Source organism: Pteropus medius, unplaced genomic scaffold (assembly GCF_902729225.1).
Source record: "Pteropus medius unplaced genomic scaffold, Ma_sr-lr_union100, whole genome shotgun sequence".
Lineage (NCBI taxonomy): Eukaryota > Metazoa > Chordata > Mammalia > Chiroptera > Pteropodidae > Pteropus > Pteropus medius.
In genome coordinates this window covers 775,698-794,385 of record NW_024349142.1, presented here as the reverse complement: position 1 = coordinate 794,385, position 18,688 = coordinate 775,698, and the positions used below count along the sequence as shown (strand labels likewise).

Sequence of the window (18,688 nt, the reverse complement as noted above, 5' to 3'; positions counted from 1 at the left end):
GTACTTGTACTCATATGTGAGTTGGTTACTGCATTGATTGAGTACTCCAAGCCATCAAGAAATAATATAAAGTGTAAAATAAGTCAGATGTACAGGAACAGGAAGTGGTTTAAACTGTAGAGAACTGGAAAACACATGCCCACCTAAAAAGACTCAGATTCACTTTGCATACCAAATCAAACATGTTATGGGCAGCCAGTTTATGAGTACTGACTTAACAAGTTTTGGTTTCTTTTCCCCTCTAGTTTTAGAACTACAGCTTAGAAGTCTAACAGCTTTTTCTATTTTAAATGACACAGATCTAATAAAATTCACCTACCTGGAATTAGGAGCAGGGGTCAAACTTACACTTTTCTAGTCTTTTTTGGTTATTGATTTTTTTTCAAGTGTTTTTTTTTTATTATTACTTTTAATTAAATCTATTTTGAATGTAAATGAATACATCTCTGCCACTTCTACTTATTAGCAATTTAAAAAATTTGGCTGCTTAGAACCATTGAATATCTAATGAGGTTAGTTTTCCTTAGCGACAGAGTCATATTTCTATATGTTCATGCTGAAATAGAAGCCATTGTTTTACTCTACATTATCATGGACTCTAATATATCAGTCCTGTATTAGATACCCTTGTCACTCACGTTTAGTACAATGATTATTGTTTCTGACTAAAAACATTTACAGACGCTGGAGTCTTGACCTGCTGCTTTTGTTATTTTGCAGCTGGTCATTGCTGAGATGACCAGGTCTCCTTTGTGTACCACAGTATCTTTATTTTGCATTAAATGTTTATTGAGTGATTACTTTATGCTAGGCACTCTGCTGAGCAATTTACATGCATTAGCTCATTTAATGCTCCCATTAACTTTCGAGGTAGTACCATTATTATTCCTATAATAGAAATAAAACTGAAGCTTACAAAAGACAAAATGTTTCCCTAAAATTAGAGGCCAGAAATATGGAAGAGCAAGGATGAAAACCCAGATCTATTTGATACCAGAATGAGTTCTTAATTCTGGATAAATATCCAAAGAATGAGACGGATATTGACAGGAAGATAGACTGGAACAAGGTAGTGGAAAGTCTTTTAGGCTTTTTTTGAAGAATGTGTGTTTCAACCTAAGAACTACGGGATGCCACTTGAGGGGTTTTAATGAAGGAGTGATATCAAACTTTTTAAATACGAGTTTGTCTGCAATGTGGACAACTGACGAAGTGATAAATGCAGAACAACCATTTAGAAAGCTATTTCCATAATCCATGCCAAATAGATAATTGGGTAGTGAGTGCAGATGACAGAATGGAACTGACTGAAGGAGTGAAATTCAAGGCATATTTAGGAGATAAAACCTACAGGTTTTGACAATTGACTGGACATGGAGGGTGAGGGAGAGGAAAGACTCAAGAACGACTCCATAGTATGAATTCTCTCATGATGAGCCAGGTGTGCACGCTGCCTAAAAGATTTCCTGCAGTCCTTACATTCATAGGGTCTCTCTCCAGTATGAATTCTTTGATGTAGAGTAAGAGATCCACTATAGCTAAAGGCTTTCCCACAAACGTTACATTCATAAGGTTTTTCTCCAGTATGAATTCGCTGATGTTGAGCAAGGCCTGCATTCTGGCTAAATGTTTTCCTACATTCCTTACACACATACGGTTTTTCTCCAGTATGACTTCGCTGATGTTGTGCAAGTGATGAACTATTACTAAAGGCCTTCCCACATTCAATACATTCATAGGGTTTCTCTCCAGTATGAACCCTCTGATGTTGATCAAGGTATGCAATCTGGCTGAAGGCTTTCCTACACACTTTACATTCATAAGGTTTCTCTCCAGTATGAACTCTCTGATGTTGAGCAAGATGTGCGTGCTGGCTGAAGGCTTTTCCTTACATTCATAGGTCTCTCCAGTGGATTCTCTGTTCAGTTGGTAACCACGGTGGCCCAAGACTTTCCCACACACATTACATACATGGGTTTCTCTCCGGTATGAATTCTTTGATGCTGGGCAAGAAATGAACCATTAGGCTTTCACATTCATTGTTCAAGCATTCTCTCTCTCAGTATGGACTCTCTGATGTTGAGTCCAGGTGTACATCTGGCTGAAGGCTTTTTTACATTCTTTACACTGATAAGGTTTCTCTCCAGTATGAACTCTCTGATGTTGAGCAAGGTGTGCATTCTGGCTGAAGGCTTTCCTACATTCTTTACATTCGTAGGGTTTCTCCCCAGTGTGTATTCTCTTATGTTGCGCTAGGTTTGCACTTTGACTGAAGGTTTTCCCACATTCAACACATGCGTAGGGTTTCTCCCCAGTATGAATTCTCTGATGAAGAGTAAGAGATGAACTCTGGTTGAAGACTTTCTCACATTCGTTACATTTCAAAAGTTTCTTTTCTACATAGATTTTCTTATGTTTCATTTCAACAGATTTTTTTCGGTAACTTCTCTTTTGTGGCTCTTGCTTATGTATGCTTTCTTTGGTGGGAAAACTCTGTTTTATAGCAAATATTGCATCTCGATGGAAGGTTTGCCAAGATTTAGTATATTTATTACTTTGATCTTCAGGGAGGATTTCTCTATGAGTGATGATCAACTGATTAGGATGAACCTCATGACTTCCCAGCTGGTTCTTAAACCAGTCCCCACTTTTACAGTCTTCTCTCAAAAGTGGGCAGTCAAGGCTATAACTAAGATGGCTTCTTCCCAATATCACAACTTTGGATGATTTTTCATAAATAACTTGCTTTGATGAAAATTCCTTGTTTTTAAATGCATACTCCCAATCTAAAAAATATGAAAGGAAAAAAGTCCTGTGTTTATGCAGTAGAACAGAAAAACTTTTAAAATAAATATTGAATAAAATACGTAAGAAGTTTAAATGCAATCTAAAAAGTGTGAGATTATAAAGAACGAGAACTCAAGATTAAGAATATAAATTAATCATACATAACATAAGGTAACTAACAGAAAAATTAAAAATCAAAGGGGTTATCTAAAACCACAACCATCATTTTATATCTATATCAATATAAGTTTCCAAACACTCTTCCTCTCTTGCCCGAGGTTATCCTGATTCAAAATAAGTTCATTACCTTTAGAAAAACCAATTTTATAATGTTAATATGGCTAAAAAACCTCCATAAGATCCCCAGACCCAAAGACACACCAGGCACTATTAGTTGCCTTAGACTGTACAAAAAACTCTATGGTTAAACTTTTGTAGTCTGAAAAAGGTCCCCCTGAATATCATTTTCTATGAGATGTATTTCAACCAAATGTAAATTTTCAATTGATCACTGAAACTAAGATGCCTTCAAATAAAAGTAATTTTACATCAAATTGCTTGATTTTATTAACCTACCACAGGACTTACTTCACCTTCCCCTTTTCATTCCTAAATCAAATTACCTATTCTGCTTAAGATTTTTCAATGGTTTCTCACCACATTTAAAATAAAACCAAAATTCTTATCATGGTACACAAAACCAATGTAGTACATGAAAATAAATGTAAAACCTTTAATAACAATAGCAAATCAAATCTAGGAAAGTGAAAGCAATATCTTCATCAATATAGTTTATCCCAGGAATGCAAGGTTGGTTTAATATGTGAAAATCAATGTCATTCAGTACATCAACAGATCAAAAATGAAAAATCATATGATCATTTTATTAGATGTAGGAAGAATATTTTTACTAAATTCAACATCTATTGATAAAAATCCTCAACAACCAGGAATAGAAAGGAACTTTCTCAAACTAATAAAGGGCATCTAAGAAAAACCTATAACATCAACTTAACGGTGAAGACTGAATACATTTCCCCTTAAGATAGAGAACAATGCAAGTATATCTGCTCTTACCAATTCTATTCAACATTGTACAGGAGGTCCTAGCTATTGCAGTAAGTCAAGAAAATCAAGGAATAAGGATCAGAAAGGAAGAAATAAAACTATTGGAAAATAATAAGATTGTCTATTCAGAAAATACTTAGGAAACTACAAAACAACTATTAGAACTAAATGATCAAGCAATGTTACAAGATATAAAGTTAACATGAAAATAAACTTACGTTTTTGCTTACTAGCAGTAAACAATTGGAAAACGGAATTTTTAAGAATTCTGTTTTATAATAGCACACTAAAAAAACACAAAAGATTCAGGAAAAAAACCTTTTTTTAGATATAAAAGGCCACTACACTGAATACTACAGAATACTGCTAAGAGAAATTAAAGAAGACAGTAGTAAGTGGCTAAGTAAACCATACTCAAGACCTGGAAAACTCAATGATGTTATTTAGGATGTTGCTTTTCCTCAGACTGATGTTTAGATTCATCATAAACCCCATCAAAATCCCAGCAAGATTTTTAGGTAGAAATTTCCAACTTCATTCTCAAATGTATATGGAAATGCAAAGGATCTAAAGTAGTCAAAAATGATGTTAAATATTGAACTATCTGATATCAAAATTTACCAAAAAGCTACTGATATCAAGACAATATGGTACTGGTGAAAGGATAGACATATAGACCAATGGAGCAGAATGGATTCAGAACTAGTCCCATGCATTTATGGTCAACTGATTGTCAACAAAGGTATCAACAAGGCAATTTAAAGCGGAAAGGAAAGCCTTTCCAAAAAAGGGTACTGGAGCAACTGAATTATCCAAATGGGGGGAAAAATGAACCTCAACCTTTACCTCACACAAGACACAAAAATTAGCTCAATGGATCATATACCAAAATGTAAAAACTAAAACTATAAAATTCCTAGGAGAAAACATAAGAAAAGCTTTGTGACCTGGTAGCAGCAATAATTTTTTTAGACATGGCAGAAGAAGCACCAACCAATCTACAAAAATTGAAAACTCTGAATGTTCAAAAGATAGCAGTAAAAAAACAAAAACATAAGCACAGTTGGCATACATAGATCCCAATACATATAAATGACAAAGGACTTGTATTAACACTATCTTTTACAACTCAATAATAAGAAAAACAACCCAATAAAACATGTGCAAAATATTTGAACAGACACTTGTATTAAGGACTCGTATTATGAAAGGACTTGTATTAACACTAGCTTTTACAACTCAATAAGAAGAAAAACAACCCAATAAAACATGTGCAAAATATTTGAACAGACACTTCACAAAAGATATATGAATGGCCAATAAGTACATGAAAAGATGTTCAACATTATTAATCATCAGAGAAATGCATATTAAAACCACAATAAGATACCACAACACGACCATTACAATAAATAGAATTAAAAAATACTGACAATATCAAGATTTGGTGAGGATGTGGGGCAACTGGAACTCTCATAACTGGTGGGAATGAAAATGGTATAGTCACTTTGGAAAACTGGTAGTTTCTTAAAAAGTTAAACACAGTTTCTTAAAAAGTTAAACATTCCTATCACATGACTCAGTTTTTCCACTTTTAGATATTTACCCAAGAGAAATGAAAACATACATCCACACTAATTCCTATACATGACAGCTTTGTAGTGGTTTTATAATAGCCCCAAACTGGAAACAACCCAAATGTTTGTCAGCAGGTGAATGGAAAAACACAATGTGGAATATCTATACAAGGACGACTACACTCAGCAGTAAAAGGAATAAACTATTCACACAATATGGATGAATTTCAAAATTTTGATTTTATGAAGTAAGCCAGACATAACAGAACATGTATTGTGTGATTCCATTTAGTTTAGATGCTAAAATGAATCTAAAATGATCAGATTATAGTATTTGGAGCTGGGAATGGACTACAAAAAGGCACAATCATATGGGGTAACAAGCTATGTGTCTTGATTGTGGTGATGGTTTTGTAGCTGTAAACAAGTGTTAGAACTCATCACATTTCATAATTTGTATAGAGGCCATTTACTGTTTAATTAATTCCTTAATGAAATTATTTAAAAAATTATAGATAGAAATAAAAATGTCAGTAAAAACACACTTTAATAACATAAAATAATAAAACTCATGATATGTAACAAGCTCTTTACCCTGAAAATAGAGACTACACTTTGGAACTTATGGAGCATTTACAAAAACTAAATATATGTTAGGCCACATAAAGTCCTCAAATGTTAGAAAGTAGAACTAGTACTAATTACTATTGGATCAAATATGATAAAACAATTTGGTCAAAATACAGTAAAACCAGAAAACTTTATTTTAAGCAACTCTTGTGTAAAAGGGAAAATTTTAAAAGTAGTTTATCTATAGAACAGCAATAACAAAAACATTAAACATCAGACTCAATAGAAGACAGCTGAAGCTATATTCAGAGGAAAATTCATAGCCCTTAATAATTAGTAAATAAAAGAGAATGAAATGAATAGGTTAAGCTTTCATTTCAGCAAGATAGTGAACAGAATTAACCTCAGAAAATTAGAAGGTAAGAATCTGTAAAGAAAAAAGCAGAAACCAGAGAATTAGAAAAGAGAAGAATGGTAACACTAATAGATAAATCCATAAGTTGGATTTTAAAAATAAAAAAGTTGATTAAAGAATAGCAACCTAATAAATAATTTAAAAAAGAAAAGTACACATAATAAGAAATTAAAATTGGAAACTACTATAGCTATAAAAGAAATAAAAAGAATTATAAGAGATTATTTTGCTCAGATTCACAGAAATAAATCTGAAACCTAAATGAAAAGGATAATATCTAGAAAAATTAAAATTTAGAAAATTTAACCCAAAACAGAAACTGTAGAGAAGCCATTTAACAGAGAGGGCATTGAGAAAGTTATCAAAGCTCACTTCCCTACAGAGGCCCCAGTCCAGGCTTTATCTCTCACACTCTTATTCTCATTCATTCATGTTAACATCTCTAAATCACTTTTTTTCTTAGCCTGTCTCCCTCCAATGGCATGTTGCATTTCTTCACTTGGAAATATCCCTAGCTCATAAAAATAAGTCTCTTATGTCCCAAGCCAAATTCAACTTTTCCCCTCCCAACCTTTTCTTCTGACTTGTTTCTATTAAATGGTATCACCTTCTAGTTACTCACACTTGAAAATAACAACTGCAAATGCTTTCTTTTTTCATTGATGGTTTATAAACCTCTGAATAATCCCAAGAATTTAGCGGAATGATTTCTCAAAGTAGAAACTCAGTGAATCTTGGTAAAATACTGTATAAATAAGTGAATTGGTCTTTCAAGCTAAAAGGAATGAGTGAGTGAAAAGGAAAAAATAGGCATTGTTTTGTCTGGATGTTTTTAATGTGATGGAGCAGCTTGTGCAAAACAAAAGCAAGGACAAGAAGACACTGACATTTGGACCCAGAGAACAGGAATAGGTTATCCAAGAAGATAACCTTAACGTGTGAAAGAACATATACAGGAGAATAAGTTGGGGAGGTCATGTAAGGGCACCTCAGTGTTTCCTCCCAGGCCTAGAGCCTTTAAGAAAAGCGACCCAGGAAACCTCAGTTACGAGCTGGAATCTGTCAGAATGGCTGAGCTTTTCCTTACAATGGCCTCCACCTCCCTAGTTCTCTCTCACTCACCATAGCATTTGCCTCTTGACCCCTCTTTCTTCACCATCCAAGGCTCCTTTCCTTGCTCCAGTAATGAGATCACATCTGGCTTAGAAACTGAAACTCCTGCTTTTAAGAAATAAAAGGGGAGTTAGCCAGGCCCATCAATCAGATTGAGCTCCCTGGTTACCAGAAAAGTAGGGGCATCACAGGTGGGAGCTGAAGAAGAGGAAGTGTGCTGAAGAACGAGGAAGAGGAAGCTGCAGGAATAATTTAATGAAGCTACCAGTTCTACAAAACTCAGCCTATTTGAGGGTTAGCACAAAAGAGAGAAACTGAATGAAGTACATCAGAGGCTTCCCAAATATCACATTGGAAAGCAGCCCTAAGAGCAGGTTCTGGCCTACAGGGAGCCCTCCTTACCCAGTGACACCAGGTTCCTGTAGTTCTCTAGCATCACATGCCTGTACAGGTCCCTCTGGGCAGGGTTCAGCCGTGCCCACTCCTCCTGAGAGAAATCCACGGCCACATCCCCAAATGTCACCAAATCCTGAAAGGACATAAACATATTCTTGTTTAACTAGTGGTATTACCCTCACATGGGCATAGTTTGAAGAGTTAAATCATTTATACTTCTGGAGAGGAACATTGCATATAGCAAAATTTTCTGGCAGTATCTTAGGTTCTGTGCAACACATGTGGAGTAATTGCTGGACAACTTCTGTCATTAGTCTTGATGATGCCATGATGTGCACAATTTCCGAGAGTCCCTATGGAGAAAAGATAACATACCACAAAATGGGCAATAACGATACTGTAAACAATCAAGTGTAAGTAGTAGCTTATTCATACTGAATGCTAAAACATTTCTCAATCTGGAGAATCAGGATAGACTGGGCCAGTGAAGGCAAGCTTCAAGGAGGAGCAAGGACAGGAGTTAAGCCTTCCAAGACGTATGTGGTCTAAACCAGCAATTTTCCAATGAAATCTAGAATGCTCCAGATTTATTGATAGAATACTTATAAAATTGATCTTCTATAGTTAAATATATGTGTAATAAAAATAGCAGACAAATTTTATAGTGATTTTGCAAAACTACACCTTAAGCAAATGTATGCCATAACAGAGAACCTCAGGGGCAGCAAAGGATTACCTGACAGCTCCTGAGAACCCCATTAAGTTTCAAAGACAGCTGGTAACTTATGCTACCTAAGAGACAAAATAATAGTCATTTTAAGCACTATTGATGAAATTAAATAGTGACTATTTCCAATGTGATCATGAAGTATATCAAAAAATACCTACAGCTCTCACTGGAGGAACATACGCAATTGTGCGTATCTAATGAGTGAGAATGTTTTTTAAATGTTACAGTACAGCTCTCCCAATACTACTACCATTTGTTGAATTAAGGGTCCTTGTAATATGGAAAAAGACCTAGTTTGCTCCCTAAAAACTAAAAATGGGTATTCCTCCAAACGAGATGATTCTGCTCCAGACTTAGCAAGGTCTGTTGCATGGTCTGGCATATGCTTCTCAGGTTTGGCATGTCCCAGAGGAATGCCACTTAAGCTGTGCTGACAGACAGATGGCACTCAGTGGTACCCACCCGAACAGCTCAACGGACTTGTCAGATATTGAAATAGCGCCATACAAGTTGGTAAACAGCTGTTGCCCTGAGCCCTGCCAGTGACCATCCCAGATACCCGCTTAGTCCAGCATGGCAGCAGCCTCCAGGACCCAACCTGGAGGAAGTTCTGGTGTGTCTCCTGGCCTGAGGAGCTGTCAAATACGAACATCACTCTTGTTCCTACTGTGACTCTGTAGAGCAGGGCTCCTACTGGAGATGTATTTAAGCACATTGATGATTTTTCACAAAAACATTTTTAATGGAAACAATAAGTCAATGTATGACTCACTAGTGCCTATGTGATGGACAAAAATGTTAAGTAGGCTATAAAGGAAGCAAAAGTATGACTCCAAGAGGAATCAGTTACACACATCAGCTTCCACCTCACATGCTTCCCGTCTCTGAAACACTTTGGAGTAAAAGCTTCAAGGAAGAAAGGGAACGTGAAGTCAGGTGTGAAAGGATGAATGTTGACCTACACAGGCTGGGCACTGTAAGTCATAAACTCTATTAAAACTCAGACTTTTGATAATGTTTTGTACAAAAAGAATGTTCCACACATAATGTCTTCTGTAGACAGGTAAGGCAGGTTTTGCTAGATAAAGTTCTTAAAAGACATTTTTTAGCTGCATTCACAAATTAATGGATTCCAGGTTTCGACTGTCTGACATTGTTTTCTCAGCCAATGAGACTTGAATACCTTTCAACTATTTTTATATTTTGATGTGCTAAAACAAATTTCATACAATTTTGTCATCATTAAGGAAAATTATAAAATAATATTCAGTATTTCTACCCTCAGTGAATTTTCCCCCCCTTTTTAAGTTAAAGAATTAGGTCTTCCACCCACCACACCTACCCACCATGTCGCCCTACCTCCTAAGACCAATCGAAATTTACAATTAGAATATATTTGTTCAAATGTTTCCTTATACAGACAAGTCTATGATTATCTATGCATATTTAATTACTTATAACATCACCTTTGTTGGATGGATAATATTACATGGTATAAACATGCCACATCATATTTTCATCATATATGAATCTCAATTTTTCCACTATAATGATGCAAAGGCCTGTAATTATTTTCTTAAATTTCTAGAAGTTTTTCTCTCCATGTAGACTAGAATTTCCCAGACTTACTTAACCTCAGAAAAAATGTTCAATTACACTATTTTGATCCAGCAAGAATAGGAGCGAATGAAAAATAATTCCGGGTGAGAATAAAGTGTTGACCTGCACGCAAAGAAATACTAACGGGTTTTTCAGGTAGAAGAAAAATGGAAGGAAATGGAAGCACGGAAACACAGGAAGAAATTAGGAGTCCCAAGACAGTAACTATAAACCATACATAATATCTACTACTAATATCTTAGAGTTAAACCACGATAGTGGTCTTAACTTGTTGAGAGTACTAACTCAATTGGTGACAGTACTAACTATAAGAGGAAGATTACAGAAGGAAGAAAGAGTATTACTACATAATGAGCAATGGATACATATTATCCTAAAAGAATAATAAAAATAATGTATAGTTAACAAGATAATAATGAAAAAACACCTGATTTATCCAAAAGAAGGCCAAAAAGGAGAAATACAGGAACAAAGAACAGATGGGATATGTAGAAAATAAACTGCAGTATGGTAGGCTTAAACACAAATATATCAGTAATTACATTAAATGAAAATGTACTAAATACTAATTAAGAGACTAAGCTTATCAGACTGGATTTTCAAAACCAACCTACATTTTGAGGGGAAACACAGGGGATCGTGAGAGGCACACAGGGCCACTTGAGTGCCCAATGAGCACAGGGTGAAGAAAACAAAACAAAACAAAAAATCCCAACTATATACTGTTTATAGGAGGATAAGTTAAAGATAAAATCTTTAGAGGCAGAGGTTCTCAAAAAGTGTGTGTTAAAGTCATCCTGGGACTCAATAAAAATGTGGTTTCCTAGACCTCACCACCAGAGACCGTGATTCAGGAGGTCTGGGGTAGGGTCCTGGAAGCAGCATTTGGGCTGATGGGCTCTATCTATTCTACAAATCACACCCTCTGCCTTCCCCTTCTTCCACTGACAATTCAGTGTGGCAGGAGAGGAGTGGTAGATGGCTCTCGCCTCCCTTTGCCTCCATTCCTTTGTTCATTCATATATTTGGCAAATATTTACTGAATGCCTAGTACTACACTGTTGGGAATACAGAAGTGGACAAAATATAGTCCCCACCCCTTTCTCCTTTTAACAGAGGAGAAAGACATTAAATATGAGGTCATACAATGCCAAGTAGTGTTAAACATTATGACAAAGAAACAAGGTAACGTGATTGAGAGTGACAGGGGTATTTATTTTAGGTAAGACAGATGATCATGATAAACCTAAATAAAGAAAGTTTGAACAACAATCTCAATATAAGTGAGACAGCAAGCTACACCAATATCCAGGGGTAGAGAAGTACAGAAAAGGGAGGAGCAAACGCAAAGATTCACAGACTGGAAAGAACTTTGTAAGTTTGAGGAACAGCAAGGGGACAAGTGTGAGTGAAGCAGAGAAATATAAAGACTTATAGAAAGTGAGGTCTGGGGTAGCCAAGAGCAGGCTTATGTAGGGCCTTAGAGGCCATGATAAGGACACGGGATTGCATTCCAAGTCAGATGGGAAGCCAATGAAGCTTCTAGGCAAAGGTCACAGTGTCCATCATTTTCTACCACCTTCTTCAAATCATCACTCACCATCGTCTATATTACTGACTGTCAACATATAATACAACTTCCTACAACTGACACAGTCACTAACTAGTGACTATGTCATGTTCCTTTTTTGGCCTCTTGTTCCTCATCTGTAAAATGAGAGGTTGGGAAAAGATCATCTACAGTTTTCTTCCTGGTTTTATCATTTTGTAAGCCTAGATCCAAAAGAAGGCCAAAATACACTAGCTACTGACCACATGTGGCTATTCAAATTTAAATCAGTTAACATTAAAATCCAGTTCCTCAGTCACACTAGTATAGGCAAGTGTTCCACAGCCACGTGTGGATAGTAGCTATTGTACTGGAAAGTGCAGATATAGAATATTTCTATCAACTATCACAGGAAGTTCTATTGGATAGTGCTGTTCTAGTTGATTTCTGCTTCTGGCTCATCTTCCTCTTTACAACCATTCTCTATTTTCATCCGACGGTTTGTATGGTTTTATTTTTTATATTTAACCTACAGAACGTATTTAACCTTAACATGTAAGGAAGACATTTTTTTCTAAAAAATCTATCCCTCCTCTACTGATTTAAAATGACATCATTATCATATAATAAACTAAATTCCATGAAGACCAAGATAGTCTATTTTTATTTACCTCAGTATTGCCAGCACTTAGCATACAGTAACTCTTTAGGAACCGTACATTTAATGAATGAGTAAATATTTTCCATTCTTGTTTCAACTTGTATTTGCTTCTGGATATTATATGCCGATCTTTTAATTTGTTTCTTCTGGCTTCCATTCCACACTATTTACTGTTTTCCTATGTAGCCATTTTAATGTATACTCCTTTCAGTTATTCAAGTACTCCTCCTATTTTTCTTTTTCAAAAAATTTCCTGTTATTTTTCCATATTAATCCCACTAATCTTAACTGGATGACCCAGAATATACTAGCTGTAGCCTACTACTTACTCAAGACATTCCTAAAACAGAACCTCATTACACTCATGGAATCCTACTTCTCAAAGCCTGAAAACATCCTTGCCCCAGCTAACCCACAGTTTAATACTTAAGACCCACACATCCCACTCCTCAAAGTCACCTTGAGCAGGAGACCTTGTCATGTACAATGACTGAGATTGCCCAACAGCCCTCATTTTGCCTTCCTCTCGAACCCAGGTCTGTGGAAAAGCTCTAAGCTAGTGGTCACATTTGAACATACACTTGACCTCAGAGAATCCCTACGATGAAGGCTCTCACATCCTACCCAGAAGTGCATTTCTGCCTCTTGATAGCTCCTAATAGAACACCTAACCCATAGGAGGCGCTAAACTATTTCTTGAATGAACATGAAAATGCTGGCTGAGGAAAAAAAGATGCTCACTGGGCTTTTGGGGACCTCCTTTTACTGAACTGGAGAACATGAGAACGAGGTCACTAATGAACGGGACTTTGTTAGGCTGGGGAGTTTCAGAAGAAAAGCAAAACCTTTATAGAAAACCTGAAAATTAAGGCATTCCAGGGAGGAGAGAAAAAAATGCTTCCTTACCTCAGACATGGCTTAAGGAATTTAAGAATTGATGACAGCTCTTCTGTCTGCCTCCTTCAGGCTCCTCTCTGGGAGAAGGGCAGTGTCTGGAGAAAATAGAGCTGGAGAGGAGAAAGAAACCCTAAAATGTCAGCTCAGCCCCTGCATCACCAGCCTGGAAAACCTCCTATCCTTCTCTTGATGTTGAAAAGAAATATTTCCCCTTTCTACAAAGAGATAAGCTACAAAGTGAATGCCTCAGAGAAAACCTCTTTACACAGAGTAGGCATCAGAGGGGTCATGTGGTTTGGAGGACACCCTGCTTCTGGTCCTGGCGTATGACTAACTGCACCTAAAGACAAATCTCTTTTATGAGCAATTCCCTCATAAGAGACTGAGGAACGGGGAACTATGCATGAACAGTCACTGAAACTCCTAATCAAAGAGTGACTTCCCACTAAACTTCACAGCCTTGGAAAGTAAAGCAATTATCTCAGAAGCAGCGACTTAGTGGTAAGGGCTACTAGGTTTGGGGATCAAAATGCCTGCGCTCAAACACCCGATCCACCACTCATTAACTCTGTATCCTCCCTCCAGTTATGGAACCACTTGCAACCTCAGCTTCCTCATTGGTAAACGGTACCCACCCCCTATCAACTGCTGAGACTATCATAACATGAGCCACATAAAGCACTGAGCACAGTGCCTGGACATCCTCATGATAAATAAATCTCATTCAGCCATTTATTTTCAGAAATAGCACACAGTAGATTTCTTCTTTTAACTCTTCCATCACTCACTAGGAGAGGGGCTGGGAGGGGGATGGAAAGATCTGCACTGGAGATGGTGAAGGTCCTGCTGCCCTGTCTTCTGCTATCCAGGCCTGAGGCTGGGGCTCCTCTGTCTCTTCCTCTCCAGCTCTGCCCCCTCACTTGCTCCCTCACTTCTCTGCTTAATCTCTATCTCTTCCCCTGCATCTTGGTCTTTCCCTCCCAACACGGTCACCAAACCCTGGAGCACACTGGCCTCCCTAAGCACCTGACGGCCTCACCTCGCACCAACGCACCAGTCTCTCCTGCCGGCAACTCCCCTGGCAGCCTGTGGACACGTCCCGGAGCTGTAGACTGCCCTCCGTTCACAGTGGGTCACACAAGGCCACTCTGGGTCCAATGTCACACTAACATTGTGTTAGTGTCTAACATTGTCTCATGCAGCCCTAAGGTCACACAATCTTACGCACATGACCACACAGTCACACAGTTGCACGCTCACTGTCGCAGACATGATCACATACGTTCTCACGTAGTCACACACATGGCCAAACTGTTCACACGTGGTCTCACAGTGCCACACACATTGTCAATCACACGGCCTCACGGTGACACAGTCTCACACACATGGTGACACCGTCTTACACTGTTACGCTCAATCGCACATGGGCCCACTTTGTTCACACGCGCGGTGACACGGTCTCACACACGATGACAGGCCACCTCACACGCCGGCCCAGGCGCCCACCCGATCTAGAAGTCTCATCACCTCCTCCCAGCGGGTCGGTACCTCCCTCAGTGCGGTCGGTCGGCGGAGGCCGGAAGCCCAGCGCCCCCGCGGGCCGGGGCGGGGACTCGATCTAGGGTCTGACCCGGGGATTCACAAAGGGGCCGCCGCGCTCGGGCGGGCAGCGGGCATCGGCCGCAGTGCCCGCCGGGAAATGGAGTCCGAGGCCCGGCGCGGCGCATCCTGGGACTGCTGGCCAAGCTCGCCTGGGTGGTTTCGGCCGCGTCCCTCTCGAGTGGTCTTTGCCGCGGTACCGAATTCCCCTGGCCTTCCGACCTAGAACTGGGATCGCTCTGCCCTCTCAGGCCGGCCGACCCTCGACTGCCCTACCGAGTCTCGCTCAGGCCTAGGCGCGGGTGGAGGGGGGAGGGCTCAGATGGCGATGCGCACGCGCAGCGGGTGGGCCCGCGCTTTTGGTCGCCTTAGGGATTCAGTAGCCGCGCGGGCAGGACAAGCCGATCAGGGCCAGAAGGAGAATGACCCGGGGAGCATGCTGGACTGGTTAGGAGCTTAGGTTCTTTCTCTTCCCTGGCTTATTAACTATTTATTGAGCGCCTACTGTGTGCCAAGCACCGTTGCGGGCGCTGGGAACACAACCGTGAACACTCAGAAATACCCACCTGCAGGTACCTGACATTCTAATGCCGGAGAAATTCAATAGTAAAGAAAAAAAACTACTAATGCATATTTGGAAGTGATACGTGTATAAAGAAAAACAGCAGTTTATAGATCAGTCTTTCAGTTCTTCAGTCTTTCAGTTCCCATTGAACTTCTTTGAAAATATTTTATAAACTCCTATCTCTAGCCCTATCTCCAAGTCATGTCTGAACTTTTCCAAAATTCTGTTGTATGCTTCAGTGCTTCAAGGTAACTTGTCTCACCAAAGTCACCAATGACTAAAAGCATTGCATGAGATGGGAATTTTTATATTGAGGAAATAAAAAATACAAATATATTCACAAAGATATTAACTGAAGCACTGTTTATAGTAATAAAGTGTTGATATAAACAATGGCTACAAGTACAATGATAAAACAACAGTATTCTATCGGTTTGAAAACTGTACAGCTTATAAAAGAATATGATGAAAAGCCATGTGTGAAAATGCTTTTTTTTTTAAGAACAAAGCTGTTATAATTGCACTAAAACTGCAATATTGGAAAACTGTTCCTATGTGAAAAAGGTGACCACAATCCACAAAATTGTAGTTCGTTTTGTATTTGTTGAATTTCTGATTGTCTTTCCCTTGTTTTTTCAAACTATATACACAAACACTATAAGCTAAGACCTTAGTAACCGGCCAGGTTTTTTGCAGCCTTTTTCACATTTCATAAATGAAGATTGGGCATTTTTAGCCTGAAGATTTGTGGTAACATTTTTCATTTTCAGCCATTATCTTTTAAGCTTATTCTGTTGGCAGAACCCTCTACAAGGCTTGGCAATAGTCACTAAGTAAATCAAAATTTACTTTGATTTGCATAAAACCATTTAACCGATTCAAAAGAGCACTCAGCAAACAGAAGTCTGCCCAGCATATCTAAATTTATTGTAATAATCTAATTACTTAATCCTGAGTAGTAAACAAAGACAGGACCTTTTTATTTTGCCCTCAGTAGTCACAATGAAGATGAAATGTTTTTTTCATGTGTTAGTAGTATTGCAAATTTAAGTCTGTAATCTATTGAGTTAATTTTTGTAAGAAGCGTAAGGTCAAAGTTCTCTTGGAGGGGTGATAGGAATGTCTAATGGCTTCAGCACTGTTTGTTGAAAAGGATATTCTTCCTCCATTAAATTGCCTTTGAACCTTTGTCAAAAATTAGTTCAGATATCTGACAAGAACTTGTATCCAAAATATGTAAAGAAAACTTACAAGTGGCTAAGAAAACTGGGCAAAAGATTTGAATAGACATTTCTCCAAAGATACACAAAAAGGTGCTCAATGTCATCAGTCCTCAAAGACTCTACCCATCTGATGCAAATATTTCCTAATTTGAAATTCTAGCCCAGACTTTGCCCCTAAAATGACCTCCATATTTCTACTCATACGTCTAACAGACATTTCAAATCAAACATCCAATCTTACCTCCACAAATGTTCTCCTCTCTCAGTCTTCCTACGCCAATAAACGTTATTCCAGTTATTTGGCTCAAAATCCCCTGGAGTTATCTTTGATGACTCCTCTTTCTCTTGCTACTTCAGCCAGTAAAGCAGATCCTATCAGCCCCACCTTTAAAATATCTATAAAGAATCCAATCCCTTCTCTTCTCCTGCTCTGGTACCATCCTATTCCTAGATTTGGCCTGAGACGGACATTCAGTGACAGAGGGAGAGGCTTGACTCAGAGCCAAAGTCACGTCTGATAAATGCAGTTGAGTTCCACGAGTCAGGACAAAAAGAAAATGCAGCCCAGTTTATCTGCCTGAGATATGAGTCTGGTGGGGTCATACTGCTTGGTTGACCATAAATGACCCGTTGTCCTTACTCAGGGACCCAAGGTTCCTCGCCTCATTACAGCTTTGTTGTCCGGCTCAGATTTGTTCCCAGTTAGCTTATCCAGCTGCCTGACACTCAGCCTCAGGAAGCCCAGCCAACTCACCCTGTGGGAGTGACCAGAAGGCCTGATATTAATACCATCCTCTGTAGTCATTTCTTGGAAGTGTCCTGCCCAGCACAAGCCTGCCACGGCTTCAGTGACCTTCTTTCTCCTCTGGGCACCTTTGTACGCTATCTCCTCCAGGTCCTAGCCTAGAGTCCAGACTCTCTGTTTCCATGAGGCCTCATGGCCTCTGTGATGTCATGAAGCAAATGTCATCTGTCTCTGAGGACGCTTTCTCCAAGGTTCCACACTGGTTCATCCACCACTCAGATCGAAGTAGCATTTCCTCCACCCACGGGTACTGAGGTCTTGTTTGGTGGAAATACCAACTCCTCTTCCACACTCTGCCCCACAAATTCCAGTCACTTCAGTCTCCCCAAACTGTGCTGTTAGTGCCGACTTAGCAAACTGGTGCTCTGCCTCCCCGTTCCTTCTCTGCTGAGGTCTAGAATATGCCTTCAGACAGGAAGCCACCGCAACTGCAGAATCTCATTTATTTCCCTTCTCTCCAGGATCAAAGTCTTACAATACTAGTTGGCCAATGTCTGAAAGGACTGGTTTCTTAAAGGTATCTAGTTTTTTTGTTTCAAGTGGGATGGCAAGTTTAGTACAGTTACATCATTATAGCTTGAAGCAGGAATCCTCCCTGATGTTTTCTGAACATTTCTCTACTTTTTGGCTCAAGAATTTAATATTCAACTTGTCTGTTTCCAAAGGGAACTCTGGGCCTGGCTCCAGGACAAACTGTACCACCTTGGACGGGAATGGTTTCCTCATTCAGAGACCAGGTGTAACAGGGCCTGACCTACATCCAGGGCATCAGAGCCCTGACCATACGTGACCATCTGCCTCAGGATGTGGGACGACTAGCCTTCTCACTCTTTCACGCAGCGAAGGTGAACGACCTGTGGCTGGAGAACTTGGCCGAGAGATATCACCCCATAACAGGAAACTCCTTGACATCTCCTTAAACACATTCCGCGCCGCCCCGCCTCCCCGATTTTGCATTCTCCTTCAGAATCTACATTTATTTCAACATAGATATAATATTTACAATTAGTCACCAGATACATTCTTGGTATTTTTACTCCCTCCAAAACTTCTGGTAAAATAAACAGCTCTGTGGAAATGCTCGTTTAATAGATGAGAACATTCTTCACACAG

The 18,688-nt window shown here is 38.9% G+C and overlaps 1 protein-coding gene across 1 annotated transcript; it reads right to left on the bottom strand.

The window, feature by feature from the left end:
• Positions 1-163: 163 nt before the first annotated feature.
• Positions 164-15,308, bottom strand: ZNF583 (zinc finger protein 583). The gene is made up of 8 exons (XM_039880632.1): positions 14,423-15,308; positions 13,393-13,493; positions 8,663-8,718; positions 8,143-8,279; positions 7,933-8,059; positions 7,540-7,638; positions 2,163-2,786; positions 164-1,851 (listed from the first exon to the last, which is right to left on the bottom strand). The coding sequence occupies exons 4-8, from the start codon at positions 8,161-8,163 to the stop codon at positions 1,334-1,336; spliced, it is 1,389 nt and encodes a 462-aa protein (XP_039736566.1). The 5' UTR covers positions 8,164-8,279; positions 8,663-8,718; positions 13,393-13,493; positions 14,423-15,308; the 3' UTR covers positions 164-1,333.
• Between the last annotated feature and the right edge of the window lie 3,380 nt (positions 15,309-18,688).